The following is a 12,875-nucleotide window of genomic DNA, read 5'->3' on the forward strand; positions in this document are numbered from 1 at the left end:
ACCATCTCCTTTCCCACCAATAGTCACAACAAAAGCATAAGAAAATATGAAGATAATAAAGAGTTCGCCGCTTTTAGCTATGCTGATCGGCTTCATTATCATAGCAGCCGCAATCTCCACAATCTCCGTTGAGGGTCGTAAACATCACGTCAAGAGGATCAAACCCAAACACAGTCGTCATTCTAAAGATACCCCTACCGGCTCTCCTGCACCCGCCCCTTATCCGTCCACCCATGATGGTGTTTTCGACATCCTCTCCTTCGGTGCCAAGGGCGATGGGATCTCCGACGACTCAAAGGTACGCACAAAGATAATTCATATATTTCTAATACCAACGATTTAATTTCAAAGCAAGAGACATATTAGTCAGACGTTGCATTTGCGCTTGTGGGTTACTTTTGAAATCTTTAAAAATACTAAATATTTCAAAAATAAAAATGATTACTTGGGTATATGTACACTATTACATAAAATAAACTGTTTTTGTTAATTGTAAATATAAACAAAACATAAGCGGAAGGAGAATTGTTTAGCATTGTGTTTTCATTTTGCAAAAATATTTTATGAAATATGAAAATGTATTATATCCCCCAAAATAATTATAAAAGAAAAAGATATTCATCATCAAAACGCAAATGGAGAAATTGGGGTTCTACAATTAAGAGCTTACGTATTTTGGAGCTCAATAGTAACTTCAAAACTTCTTGTAGCGTTTTCACTTGTTAGTACACAATCTATTCGGTTTAATTTATTTGGTCGCAGGCTTCAAATGATTTATCAAAACTAAGGTAGATTTACATCCTTGTTACACTGCTATCTAAAAATATTTCTTTCTTTTACCTAAGCTTAAAATGTATCTAAAATACTTGTCGGACCAGATATTTAGATCTTTTTTTGGTTTTAGATATATGTATAGACATTTTCTTTATTGTTATGACATTTGTATCATTGGGGAGCTGCGCAGGCATTGATCGGAGCGTGGAAGGCGGCTTGTAGAGTAGCCGGAGGGAAGGTGGAGATTCCGGCAGGGAAAGAGTTTATGGTGAAGGCGGTGACGCTGCAAGGACCGTGCAAGGAGGAAACGGTGGTTCAAATAGAAGGAACCTTAGTAGCTCCTACTAAGATAGGGTCATGGCCTAAGTCAAGCTTGTTTCAATGGCTTAACTTCAAATGGGTCAGTCACGTCACCATCCAAGGCTCAGGGACTCTTGATGCTCGTGGCTATAACTGGTGGAACCTAGACAATTATCAAACTCAAGTACGTTTTTATTTTCAAGTATTTAAACAGCATACTAGATTATTTTTGGACTTAAAACCCGGATACGAGATTCAACCAAGAGATTCCAGCCTTTACTTTTAAATATGGTTAAGATTTTATGCCTTAAATAATTCAAGTTATTAAGTTTAATTTAAAGAAAATTATATTTAGTCGTCTTTATTGTTGTTTTTTTAATATTCGTTAAAATACCAAACCCGAACCGGAATTTCGGAATCGATTACAATCTTGAATTAGCGGATTTATGATTGTTTGTTTGCTTTTGTCTTCCTTTTCAGAAGAGAAATAAGTATATCCCACTAATGAAACCAACGGTGAGTATATATATATATAAGATTATTATTATTGTTATCAGACTAATTTGTCACTTTTTATATAAAAAGAAAATTGGTAAGCCTACTTTTTATATAAAAAGAAAATTGGTAAGCCTATTGATTGGCTTATTTTATACGCATAGGCACTTAGGTTTTATTCAAGTGGTAACGTGATGGTCCGTGATATAAGCATCGTGAACAGCCCATTGTGTCACCTGAAGTTTGATGATTCTGATGGAGTCAAAATCAACAACATAACGATATCTTCGCCGGAGAATAGCCCTAACACCGACGGCATCCACCTCCAGAACACACGTAATGTCGAGATTCAACACTCCAACATCGCTTGCGGTACGTAACTCCCTTTAATACAAATTACCTCTTTTTTATCTAACAAAAAAACTACAAAATCGAGAAGCTTTCCTATGATCACTCTAAACCAAATAAATTAGCCGGATCAGATTACAGATCTTGATGTATTTTTCTCCACTTAAGCTTAAGCAGTACTTATACAATATTCTAATAAATACCTTTCAATGTTTTTGATTAGTGATTATGATTGATAATCCACATAATCTATGAGTTTTGTCATGCGCTTCAGTCGTTTTATAACCAATGGTAAAAATGAACATATAGCCTATTGCATATGGAATAATTTATGACTTGGAGTTTGCTCTGCCTTCTACCGCGGCATTGCTCCCATATTATGTGACTCATTATGCAGTGAAATTTTGAGTTAAATAAACTAAAATTTAATTGAACATAGTGGTCGCCACGTTGTATCGCCAAAGTGAAATGAATATCAGGAAAAATAGATAAGTAATGTAAAAACTTTTTAAAAGTATTATAAAATAAAGACCCGAACAGGTAAAGACATCATTGGCAACAACACAACGGTATAACTGTCACCCAAACTAACTTTTTATGCAAACAAGCAAGCATGCAGAACGAAAAAGCTCTCTTTTCTTTAATTTATTGGTAAAATTTATAGATATATTAAGATAGATGTGTGGACAAGATTCTAAATGTTTAAACACCAGAGATTCTAATGTACTTAAATGCTAAACCCAAATCATGATTTAATAATTTTAATAAAAATTATTAGTTATTTATTATATATGCATATACTTATACGGGTAGACTTTAGTTCTAAAGTTAAAAATTCCACATTTTGTTTAACAAGCATTGCCTTTTTTATACAGGAGATGACTGTGTATCCATTCAAACCGGCTCCTCCAATGTACACATTCACCACATCAGTTGTGGCCCTGGCCATGGCATCAGGTTGGTACACACAGTATGTATATATGTATATTTCATAATATTCTTTTTGTTTTCCTTTCAGTCTTACTGATTTCTTTTTGTGATCACAGCATAGGAAGTCTGGGGAAAGATGAGACCGTTGCATGTGTGTCTGATATCATAGTTGAGGATATCTCAATACAGAACACTCTTGCTGGTGTTCGAATCAAGACTTGGCAGGTACGTATGTTATATTTAATATATTACAAAGATATGTATCACACTATAATTAAACACTCATGTTTGTGTATAGATGGTTTAGTTCATTTTTATTCAATTTATCAACAAAATTATATCTTTTATTTCGAAAGACTATAATAATCCAATTTGTAAATATTCGACTATAAAATGAACCGGTTGCTTCGTTTTCCAATTAATATTGAAGCCCCTTTTTAGTTTGTTTTGGTTCCATTTTAACTACCTGAATTAATATCAAACTATTTTATTTCATATACAATACAAAATTACATCTAAGTTTCGGTGAATGACGCGAAATGATTATCCGCAGGGAGGATTAGGGGTTGTCAAGAACCTAACATTCTCCAACATACAAGTAACAGACGTGCAAGTACCGATAGTAATAGACCAATATTACTGCGATAAGTCCAAGTGTAAGAATCAGACTAGCGCAGTATCAATTTCGGACGTCAAGTACAACAACATCGTCGGTAGTTTCACGGCACAACCGGTACGTATTGCATGCAGCAACAACGTACCATGCATGGACGTGGATCTAATGGATATTAGGTTACGACCTTCCGGAGGAATCAGAGGGTTACAAACTCATCAACAGCAACACGCTTTGTGTTGGAACTCGTACGGCAAAACACAAGGGCCTTTGGTTCCTTCAAGCATTGGTTATTGCTTAAAGAAGAGTAATATTGATGGTTATTATCCCAAGAGATTTATTGCTTCGTCCCATGAAAAACTCTGCCCTTTATAAAACCTTTAATAGAAATTTAGAGTTATTCTATTAGCTGGAAAGATTTTATATATCTTTTCGTGCTAGATGATAAGATTTTAAATCAGTTATGCCACCGGTTCTATCCCAATAGGTACCTGTGTTTGGCATATATTTGCTTTTAAATTGTGTTTCTTTTGGGAGATCATGATGTTTCTTTTTGCTTCCCTTCTCCAACTTTTTGTGGGTGTGAGAAGGTAATGGCTCTTTTATCAGCTTTTTCTGTAGTGTTATGATGTATGATTCCAGTTTCAGAGGTTTGATGTTATTTTACTTGTTGCTTGTAATAAACATTTAATCTTAATTTTACTTGAACTTCTTAACAAAAAGAATTTTTTTTCACTAGTAATTTCCTACTTCACATCTAAAATATTTTTTGATGGAGAAATATACGTGAATTGAAGATAACATGTTTATTTGTAATTTGTCGATTAAACTAACCTGCTTTTATAATCTGTTGATGAACTATTTGATATATCAAAAAGAAACCAAATTGTAAAGTGGATGTGCAACTTTTCATAATAATGAACTTAAATAATAAGGTTGAAATTATGTATGAAGAGAAAATAGAGAATGCTTGAAGGTAAAATGTGAAATATTGGAAGACAATTTTTAAAATTAAAAAGGCTCAGAAGACAGAATTGAGAGAATATTCCCAAAAAAGAACAATAACAAAAAACCTTTAATTTCCTTAAAAGCTACAAACAAAAAGGAGGTTTAAACTTTAGAATCATTTGTTAGTGGAGGTAGAACCAAGTGATAATACTTTGGCTTTGGTGGAAAGGCCACATTCTCTCCTATAATTTTATGGCTACTAACCACGAAACCTAACTTTTAATATAACAATAGCCATCCATCGATACAAAACTATAGAGAAATGTAAAAATAAATATTTGAAGTGAGAATCTCTACAAAAGTCATGAGTGATGTGAGGCTGAAGATGAGTAGTGATAGAGTGTCCTCACCGGCCATTTTGGCTCTCTTTAATCAAAATCTATCTCGCACGCGCATGTAACATCTCTTTTTATTTCGTTTCTAACTATTTCTTTCCCTTTTATTCCCTTTTAATGAGTACAGAATTATAGAAAAATAGAAGGCTGAAGAACCTAAGAGAAGCACACTTCACTCATAAAGAAAACTAGTGTTTCAAAAAAAAATCATACAGAAAACTAAAAAAGCCGACAATTTTTCGAAAAACCTAATCAGTTTACCTAGTTATGAACAATCCATCATACATATATCGCTTATAATAAAGTTTTCCTTTATTTATTTATGTTAAGCAAAAAAAAATGTTTTCCTTTCTAAATGCTGTGCATGTGATATATATATCACGTAATGTTGATGGTGTTACTGTTACTTGATAATATAAACAAAGAGGGTTGTAAAAGAATGCTTTTAAGTTTCAACCAAGCGATTGAGCTCTCTGATGTGAAGTTCATGCAGGAGAAGAAACTGACTGGGAAGTACTTCGAGGAGATATTAGTCAAGAGAATTAAGGCAACACCGATTTTTCCTTTTAAGTTTTAACAAAGTTAACACTTAACGGTAATATTCTACTAATTAGTAACAATTAAAATCATCATTAATAAGCTTACCTTATGTAAATGTCCTCAAAATTTTCATAAACTGGAAAGTAGCCGTTGGATCATTGGAAAAGAAAAGGAAACTAAGAAGAATACAAATAAGCCAAATCCGTGTTCTTAGATTTCATAATTTTTTGGTATCTTTCTTCTCTCTGGAAAAAATCTGTAATGAATCCAAAAAGATGTGCTGCTTGCAAATATCTGAGAAGAAGATGTCCAAAAGATTGCATTTTCTCACCTTATTTCCCTCCAGGCGATCCTGATAAATTTGCATGCATCCACAGAATCTATGGTGCTGGAAACGTTTCCAAAATGCTTCAGGTATATAAATTGTTTTTGTGTATGTGTATCTGTTCTACATCCCAATCTAAGATAACTTCTGGTATTAAATATTGATGGTGGAATCATTTGACAGCAACTTCCTGTTCAGACAAGAGCTGAAGCAGTGGAATCTTTGTCCTTTGAAGCAAAATGCAGGGTAGAAGATCCTGTTTATGGATGTGTTGGGATTATTTCTTTACTCCAAACAGAAATTCAGAAAACCCAAACTCTTTTGGCCAGAACTCAAGCTGAGATTGCTGTTGCTCAAGCCAAACATAGCCAAAACCCAAGTTAATGAATTTATGTAATACTATCTCAGTTTCATCTATAATTTTCCGAATAAAAATCTCTTCTTCATCTCTGTTTCTGATTGCTTGTACTCTCCTTGTATGCATTTTGTTCAAACAATGCGCATTTTGTTCAAACAATGCTTGTCTGTGGAAGTTTCAAATATGACTTTAACGAAAGTTCCAAAGTTAATGATCGTTTTGAGAAATCCATTACCAAACTCATAATAATAACATGTCTATATTAAGACGATAACACTTTTCATTTTTCTACCTTCTACAATTATGGAACATTTTCAAGTAAACAGGAGAGCTAAGACATGAACTATACTTGTATAGTTACAAAGATTGCATATGAATCTGTTTAAAAGAGGAAAAAAAATATATGACACGAGACACTTAACCTTCAAAATCAGCTTGCATCCCACTTGGAGAACGTAATTTGATGCTGGTTCCAACTTTCGTGCCTTTCGTTCGCTCTATCCGTGCTTTCAACTTCAAATGAAGTGCTGATGTTTGAATCAGAATCCATAGAATCAACATAGCTCGAAACTCTGTTCACTTCCAAGGCTTTCTCCAACAGTTGGATCATACAAGCATTATGTTCTTCAATAGGTGTGATACCATAAACATAGATCATGCGTAAGAAGTACCTCAACCCTTCTTTCACATTCCCAGTGTTTGCACAAGCAGACAAGACACCAACAAAACTGATAGCATCCGGCTCCACCCCTTCTTCACCTTCCATCTCCCCAAACAGAGACAAAGCCTCGTCCCCCAAACCATGAACCCCCAAGCTAGTGATCATCGAGTTCCAAGTCGCTAAACTCTTACTCTCCATCACATCAAAGACTCTCCTCGCATCCTCCAAGCTCCCACATTTACTATACATATCAATCAAAGCAGTCCCAAGGAAACAATCAAGCAAGAACCCATTCTTGTGAGCGTAGTCATGAACCCATCTCCCCATAGACAAGCTCCCTAGCTGAGTCGAAGCTTGCAACATACTAACTAACGTAAACTCGTTAGGCTCCACGTCATCCACCTGCATCCTCCTGAAAAGCTGAAACGCCTCGTCGGGTCTACGGTTCTTAACGTAAGCAGCGATCATCGCGGTCCACGAGACAACGTTCCTCGTAGGCATTTGCCCGAACACGATCTCAGCATCATCTAATCTATCATTAGAGACAAGACCGTTGAGCATAGTCGTCCACGAGACAATGTTTCTACCAGGCATTTCATCGAACACCTTGCGACCACAATCTGGTCTCCCACATTTAAAGTAAAGATCCATGAGAGTGTTCTGTAAGAAGACATCCGAGAACAAACCGGTTGTGATAGCTAAACCATGGACTTGTGTGCCTAAACGAGGAGACGAATCAGCGAGGCAAGCTTTGATGACGAAAGGGAACGTGAATTTATCGAACTGCGAATGGATTGTGAGCATGAGGACGAAAAGGAGGAGAGCTTCACGAGGCTTGTTGTTAACGGAGAGAGATCTTATCATGAGGTTCCAGGTGAACGTAGAGGGAGAGTGGAGCTGACGGAAGACGAGAGAAGCGTATCGGGTTTCTCCGAAGGAAGAAGAGAGGGTGATGAGGTGTCGAGCGAGGAGCTGGTCGTTGGCGAGGTCGTGGCGGATGATTTTGGCGTGGATTTGTTTGAGTTGGGGAAAGTTTGAGCATGTTCTGAGGAAGAAGTAGGCTTTTTCCGGTCGGAAGTGGGGAGGAGAGAGGAGGTTTGGTGGTGGAGACGGCGACGGAGCCGCCATGGATTAGTGATAATCCTCCGGTTCTCTCTCTCTCTCCCTCTCCTCGATTGATCGTGTGTGGTGGATGGTGATGAAGCAAGGGAGGAGGTTCGAAACGGCGTCGTTTAGAGAAAAACATTTACAGTAAAAACACTAACAATTTATGGAGTAAAAAGTAAAATATACTGCTTATTTATAAATTTTATTTTCATCCATTTTAAAATTACTAAAATATGTATATTAGTGTGTAGATACATTATAAATACATTTCTATAAATAATATGTTAATAATTATAATAATAAAAATAGAAAAAAAAAACCATTTGAAAGAAAATATAATTATATTCTACTTCTATGTATAAATTTTATATAAACAATTTTTTTTTGAAAAAAAAATAATAATTATTATAAACTTATGATATTAATAAAACGATATCTCATTTCATTAAATTCTGTTATATTCTAAAGTTGTGTAATTTGATTAAAATAACTAATTTACTATGTAGTAATTTATAGAATTTGACTCTATTTTAAAAGAAGAAAAAAATTAGTAAATGTCAATTAAAAGCCTTAATTCTATATTAGACCATGACCACAAAGACACGTTGAAGAGACCTGTGAAAATGTGATCATATATAAATGTGAGAAGATTACAAAGATAGTGATTTGATAACCACAACCATACAAATGAGTAACAAAAAGCTATCCAAAATCTAATCTTCTTTTCCTCCGACTCATCATCATCATTTCCTTTTACTATATTACCACCTCTCTCCTACACATCTTCCTTCTTTCATCTGCTATTACAACCTTGACTTTGATCCTGTCTTGTCACCATGGCTTCAGCTACTTTCTCTGTCCCCAAACCATCTCTTCAGGTACCTCCCTTCTTCTTCTCCTGATGATGTCTCTAACAGGCTCTTTACAAGTTGAGTAAACGTGTTTGTGTTTTGTTGTCTTCAGGGTTTCACTGACTTCTCAGGATTGAGAAGCTCCTCTGCATCACTTCCCTTTGGCAAGAAACTTTCTTCCGATGAGTTTGTTTCCGCTGTCTCTTTCCAGAACTCTGCAGTGAGTTCTTTGTTTTCCTCCAGCATTATCTGTACCACTCATGTTATGTCTTTATGACATGTTTATACCAAGAAAACAGAATGTATGTTGATAGATCGGACATGTTCTGCGACCAGACTTTGTCTGTTTTGCTGTTTTGTAAATCATTTAGATGTTTGTGTGCATGTTGCTAGATGGGAAGCAGTAGTGGATATAGAAAAGGTGTGACCGAGGCTAAACTTAAGGTGGCTATCAATGGATTCGGTAGGATCGGGAGGAACTTCTTGAGATGCTGGCATGGCCGTAAGGACTCTCCTTTTGATATCATTGCCATTAACGACACCGGCGGTGTCAAGCAGGCTTCTCATCTCCTTAAATACGACTCTACTCTCGGAATCTTCGACGCTGACGTGAAACCTTCCGGAGACGCTGCACTCTCAGTAGATGGAAAGATCATCAAGGTTGTATCTAACCGCAACCCGTCTCTTCTCCCCTGGAAGTAAGTCAACAATACAATGCAGTTCTTTGTCTGAAACTTGATCAGTCTTTATAATCATTTGATGTTGGTGGTTGGTGGTTTCTTTAGGGAGTTAGGAATCGATATTGTCATTGAAGGAACAGGAGTGTTTGTGGATAGAGAAGGTGCAGGAAAACACCGAACGTGTCAGTGGTTGATCTCGTTGTACAGGTCACCAAGAAGACTTTCGCTGAGGAGGTCAACGCTGCTTTCAGAGAATCTGCAGAGAAAGAGCTTAAAGGTATCCTTGAAGTCTGCGATGAGCCGCTTGTGTCCGTTGATTTCAGATGCTCAGATGTGTCGTCCACCATTGATTCTTCGCTAACTATGGTGATGGGAGATGATATGGTTAAGGTGATTGCTTGGTATGATAATGAATGGGGTTACTCGCAGAGAGTTGTTGATTTGGCTGACATTGTTGCCAACAACTGGAAGTGATTTGAATGTTTTATTACAGGTTTCAAACAATAATAGTAATAATAATATACAGAGATGTAATGTTGTTATACATTTTTGGGTTTTTTTTTTTTGCAAGAATACACAATCGTGCAATGGTCTTTTTTGCTGCTAAAGCCATAATATGATAAAAGAGAAGAATGTACCTGAGAAACTGTTTCATAGCTCTCTTGTTTTTTTTTTACTAATCTACTTAAGCCTTTGAAGGGTGATGATGATGAGATGTCTTTTCAAGCATTCTTGTTCCTTCTTCTTCCATGGCTAGTTTACTCCATCCTGATCCTCTCATTGACAAAATCTTGGCCCGTTCGAGTCCGTTTCCTCTGAACCCTGTAATCTTCGACGATACCATAGGCATCACGAGAATGGCCGATGCGTTTATGGAGTCTTCCCCAAAGCCCAATGCCGCTAAACAAGCAGTCTACAACACAAAACAAAGAAGAGTTAAAAAAATTTGTTTTAGTGTTGATAAAGCTTTACTAGTGAAGATGTTTTGGCTTTGGGGGTGGGTACCTTTGTCTTGGCAAATAGATCAGTTGCTTTCATATACATTCCTTGTACGACTACTCTTGTGTCTTTGCTATGTCCATCTTCAGACGATTGTGATATCAACCTGTTGAGAAAAAAAACAACAAAATGTCAAATACAGCTAACTTAATTAACAGCTTCGGGATTAAAAAGTAGGCGTTATCAACCTGTCCTCCTCGGATGGCACGTCAGAGGACACTATTGAGTCAAGAGATGATGTATTGTCTTTTGACTCGTTGCCTCTTGTATCATCAGGTGCTAGTAAAGATATGCCTATGAATACGCATAGCATTCCTGATATGAACATTGTTGTTCTTAGCGCATCGAAAACCTGTTTAAAGAAGAAGAAAATAATAAGCCTGGTGATTCAAGTTGGCCAAACTAATCATCTTACCCTTCGTAGCCTCAAGATGTAGAAAAGAGAGGGAAATGGTCACAGTTAAGTAAATAAATGAACCTGAAACTCTTGAAAGTAGATGAATCCTGTACAAATGGAGAAGAAAGTCCAAGCAATCTGAAACATTGGAACTATGAGAATTGCATCATACAGAGACAATCCTTCGTTTAATCTTGTCATCTGCAGCACAAGCACATAATAGACAATTTTTACTTTAGTACAATCCATCAAAGGCGTAACAAAGCAGACACAAATTTCATCAGCTTTAAGGCTTTTACCCAGAATCCAGCTGTACTGAGGAATAAAAGAAGCATAGAGTATGTGAACCAGCTGTGCAATTGATAGCTACTAGACATGGCTAGTCTCAGCAAATTTGAGCTGCAAGATGAAACTCATATTAGCACTTGAAGTCAAGGGCATAACTTATCAGTTTGTTCAAGAAAAGTCAGTAGATTTACAAACTCACAGTGACTTGGCGAATAAAACCGAGCATGATCCTATAGCGCCAGAGACCACAGCATATGAGAACGGAAGCAGCATTTTCCAATAGGAGCTAATCTCTTGGCCAGGTGTAGATAACAAAACCTCTCCCTTCCTGAATATTCCGATTCAAGATATCAAGAAAGAGGGCAGATAAATGAAAGATAGTGCAAGACTACAGTTTCAAATGCAAGACTCACCTATAGAGGAAATGGTTTACAGCTACGATTAGAATCAAAATCCCACAGTATACTAAGAATGTGACATTGCTGTACTTTTCTGCCAACTGTTCCGGTGTGAAAACTGTGCACATAGGACTTGCATTAGGTCACGCCTTGTGAAAAAAACGATAGATCAAAAACCTTCAAGTTCAAGAATAGTTTTACCTGGTGACTGATGATTACCAAATGCTACCAGGAAAACGTTTCCAAGAACTATAAAGGCTGTAGCAACAAGTACTCTGTGACAAAGGCATACCAAACAACATTAGAAGAGGTAAAGTATATTGTTAAAGATTGCAGAGAGGATGGTTGACGTACTTGACAGTCACCATTTTGTTCAGTACAACATAAGCAAACGCTATGTTGGATACAAACTGAATGGATCCAAGAGCTGCTAAAAGCGACTGCAAAGAGAGTACGTCAAGGCAAGAAAACAAACAGAGAAAATGTTATTAGTGCAAGTAGGGAGTGTCGAACAAATGACTCTACCTGAGCAGCATAACCAAACGAAATGAAATTGAGGCAGTTCCCAAGAAGAAAGACAAGGATCCCTATAAGTTTCCAACAAAGACAGAGCTAAGAACTAGCTTCCACATTAATGGGAAAGAAAAGGTTTAAGATCCAAAGCAATACCAACTCTCCATGTCTGAAAATGTATAATCGGCTTCAACGGCGTCTTGCCTCCACCACCATCCTGTAAAGCTAACCTCTCTCTCTGACAATACACACAAAATCAACAAAGTAAGGTCAAAGGCAACCAAAAGATTATTGCGTGAGGCAAATGCAGACCTCGTTATGTCCCAATTTGAGAAGGTTAGTGCCGAAATTAATAGCAACGCTTCCAAAAATATTGATGAAAGCTCCAATGACCCACTCTCCCATGTTTAAAGAATCAATTAAGGATCATCTAAAGCTGCAAACTTGGAGCAATCAGAGGCCTTAAGCCTTCGAAATCTGCAAGAGAAGAAGAAGAAAAAAGACACAAGCTTGCTGCTTTGATAAGGCACATAAAGAGACCATGTGACATCTTGAATCTTTGTATTGAAACAGAGATCAAACCTGCGTGGAGGAGAGGGTAGAAGAGCTTCTTGTTCAGATCCAGATTGGTTCTCTTAACAGCAAGAGCAGATTGCAAGTCCTCCTCTCCCAACAAGAAAATGAAAAACTATTTAAGAAAATTGAAAGAAAAAAAAAATGGTTTTAGCTTTTTCCTTTTGACCAAAACACAATGGCGTCGAGCAGAAGGAAGAATAAAAATTGGATCTTTTCTCTCAAATGGAAAGTTCTAATGTTAAATAAAAAGATTTGAATTTTCGCGAGGAAAGGTCCCAATCGCCGAGAAAATTCCCAACGACGGTGACGGGTTAAAGGAGGAAGAAGACGACGAGGACGACGATGAGGATGAGATTCGATTCAAATGTTGATGATTGGG

General features: G+C 36.7%; 5 protein-coding genes across 8 annotated transcripts; 3 read left to right on the forward strand and 2 right to left on the reverse strand.

The window, feature by feature from the left end:
* Positions 1-18: 18 nt before the first annotated feature.
* LOC106303972 (polygalacturonase At1g48100-like) lies at positions 19-4,162 on the forward strand. 3 transcript variants are annotated; one of them, XM_013740333.1, is made up of 7 exons: positions 19-298; positions 965-1,258; positions 1,555-1,590; positions 1,734-1,941; positions 2,793-2,874; positions 2,964-3,072; positions 3,401-4,162. In XM_013740333.1, exons 1-7 carry the CDS (start codon positions 47-49, stop codon positions 3,833-3,835), a joined length of 1,416 nt encoding a protein of 471 aa, XP_013595787.1. In that variant the 5' UTR covers positions 19-46; the 3' UTR covers positions 3,836-4,162. The 3 variants fall into 3 exon arrangements, with proteins under 3 accessions (XP_013595787.1, XP_013595788.1, XP_013595789.1); XM_013740334.1 differs by having other exon boundaries at positions 1,558-1,590; XM_013740335.1 differs by lacking the exon at positions 1,555-1,590.
* Positions 4,163-5,604: 1,442 nt separating this feature from the next.
* LOC106305802 (LOB domain-containing protein 24-like) lies at positions 5,605-6,052 on the forward strand. Its single transcript, XM_013742192.1, has 2 exons — positions 5,605-5,757; positions 5,852-6,052. Exons 1-2 carry the CDS (start codon positions 5,605-5,607, stop codon positions 6,050-6,052), a joined length of 354 nt encoding a protein of 117 aa, XP_013597646.1.
* A 185-nt stretch (positions 6,053-6,237) lies between these two features.
* On the reverse strand, positions 6,238-7,898 carry LOC106305798 (pentatricopeptide repeat-containing protein At3g26630, chloroplastic). Its single transcript, XM_013742188.1, has one exon. It carries the CDS (start codon positions 7,813-7,815, stop codon positions 6,457-6,459), a length of 1,359 nt encoding a protein of 452 aa, XP_013597642.1. The 5' UTR covers positions 7,816-7,898; the 3' UTR covers positions 6,238-6,456.
* Positions 7,899-8,467: 569 nt separating this feature from the next.
* Positions 8,468-9,918, forward strand: LOC106305800 (glyceraldehyde-3-phosphate dehydrogenase GAPA1, chloroplastic). 2 transcript variants are annotated; one of them, XM_013742190.1, is made up of 4 exons: positions 8,468-8,672; positions 8,758-8,865; positions 9,039-9,343; positions 9,431-9,918. In XM_013742190.1, exons 1-4 carry the CDS (start codon positions 8,631-8,633, stop codon positions 9,684-9,686), a joined length of 711 nt encoding a protein of 236 aa, XP_013597644.1. In that variant the 5' UTR covers positions 8,468-8,630; the 3' UTR covers positions 9,687-9,918. The 2 variants fall into 2 exon arrangements, with proteins under 2 accessions (XP_013597644.1, XP_013597645.1); XM_013742191.1 differs by lacking the exon at positions 8,468-8,672 and having other exon boundaries at positions 8,758-8,947.
* On the reverse strand, positions 9,873-12,325 carry LOC106305799 (probable magnesium transporter NIPA8; the record flags this gene model as incomplete). Its single annotated transcript, XM_013742189.1, is given in 12 exon segments — positions 9,873-10,238; positions 10,331-10,430; positions 10,513-10,676; positions 10,803-10,922; positions 11,021-11,120; positions 11,209-11,337; positions 11,423-11,525; positions 11,609-11,682; positions 11,762-11,847; positions 11,933-11,994; positions 12,077-12,158; positions 12,233-12,325. Coding segments are annotated over 12 exon segments (1,341 nt in total). The 3' UTR covers positions 9,873-10,010.
* Between the last annotated feature and the right edge of the window lie 550 nt (positions 12,326-12,875).

This window comes from Brassica oleracea, chromosome C7, assembly GCF_000695525.1.
Source record: "Brassica oleracea var. oleracea cultivar TO1000 chromosome C7, BOL, whole genome shotgun sequence".
NCBI lineage: Eukaryota > Viridiplantae > Streptophyta > Magnoliopsida > Brassicales > Brassicaceae > Brassica > Brassica oleracea.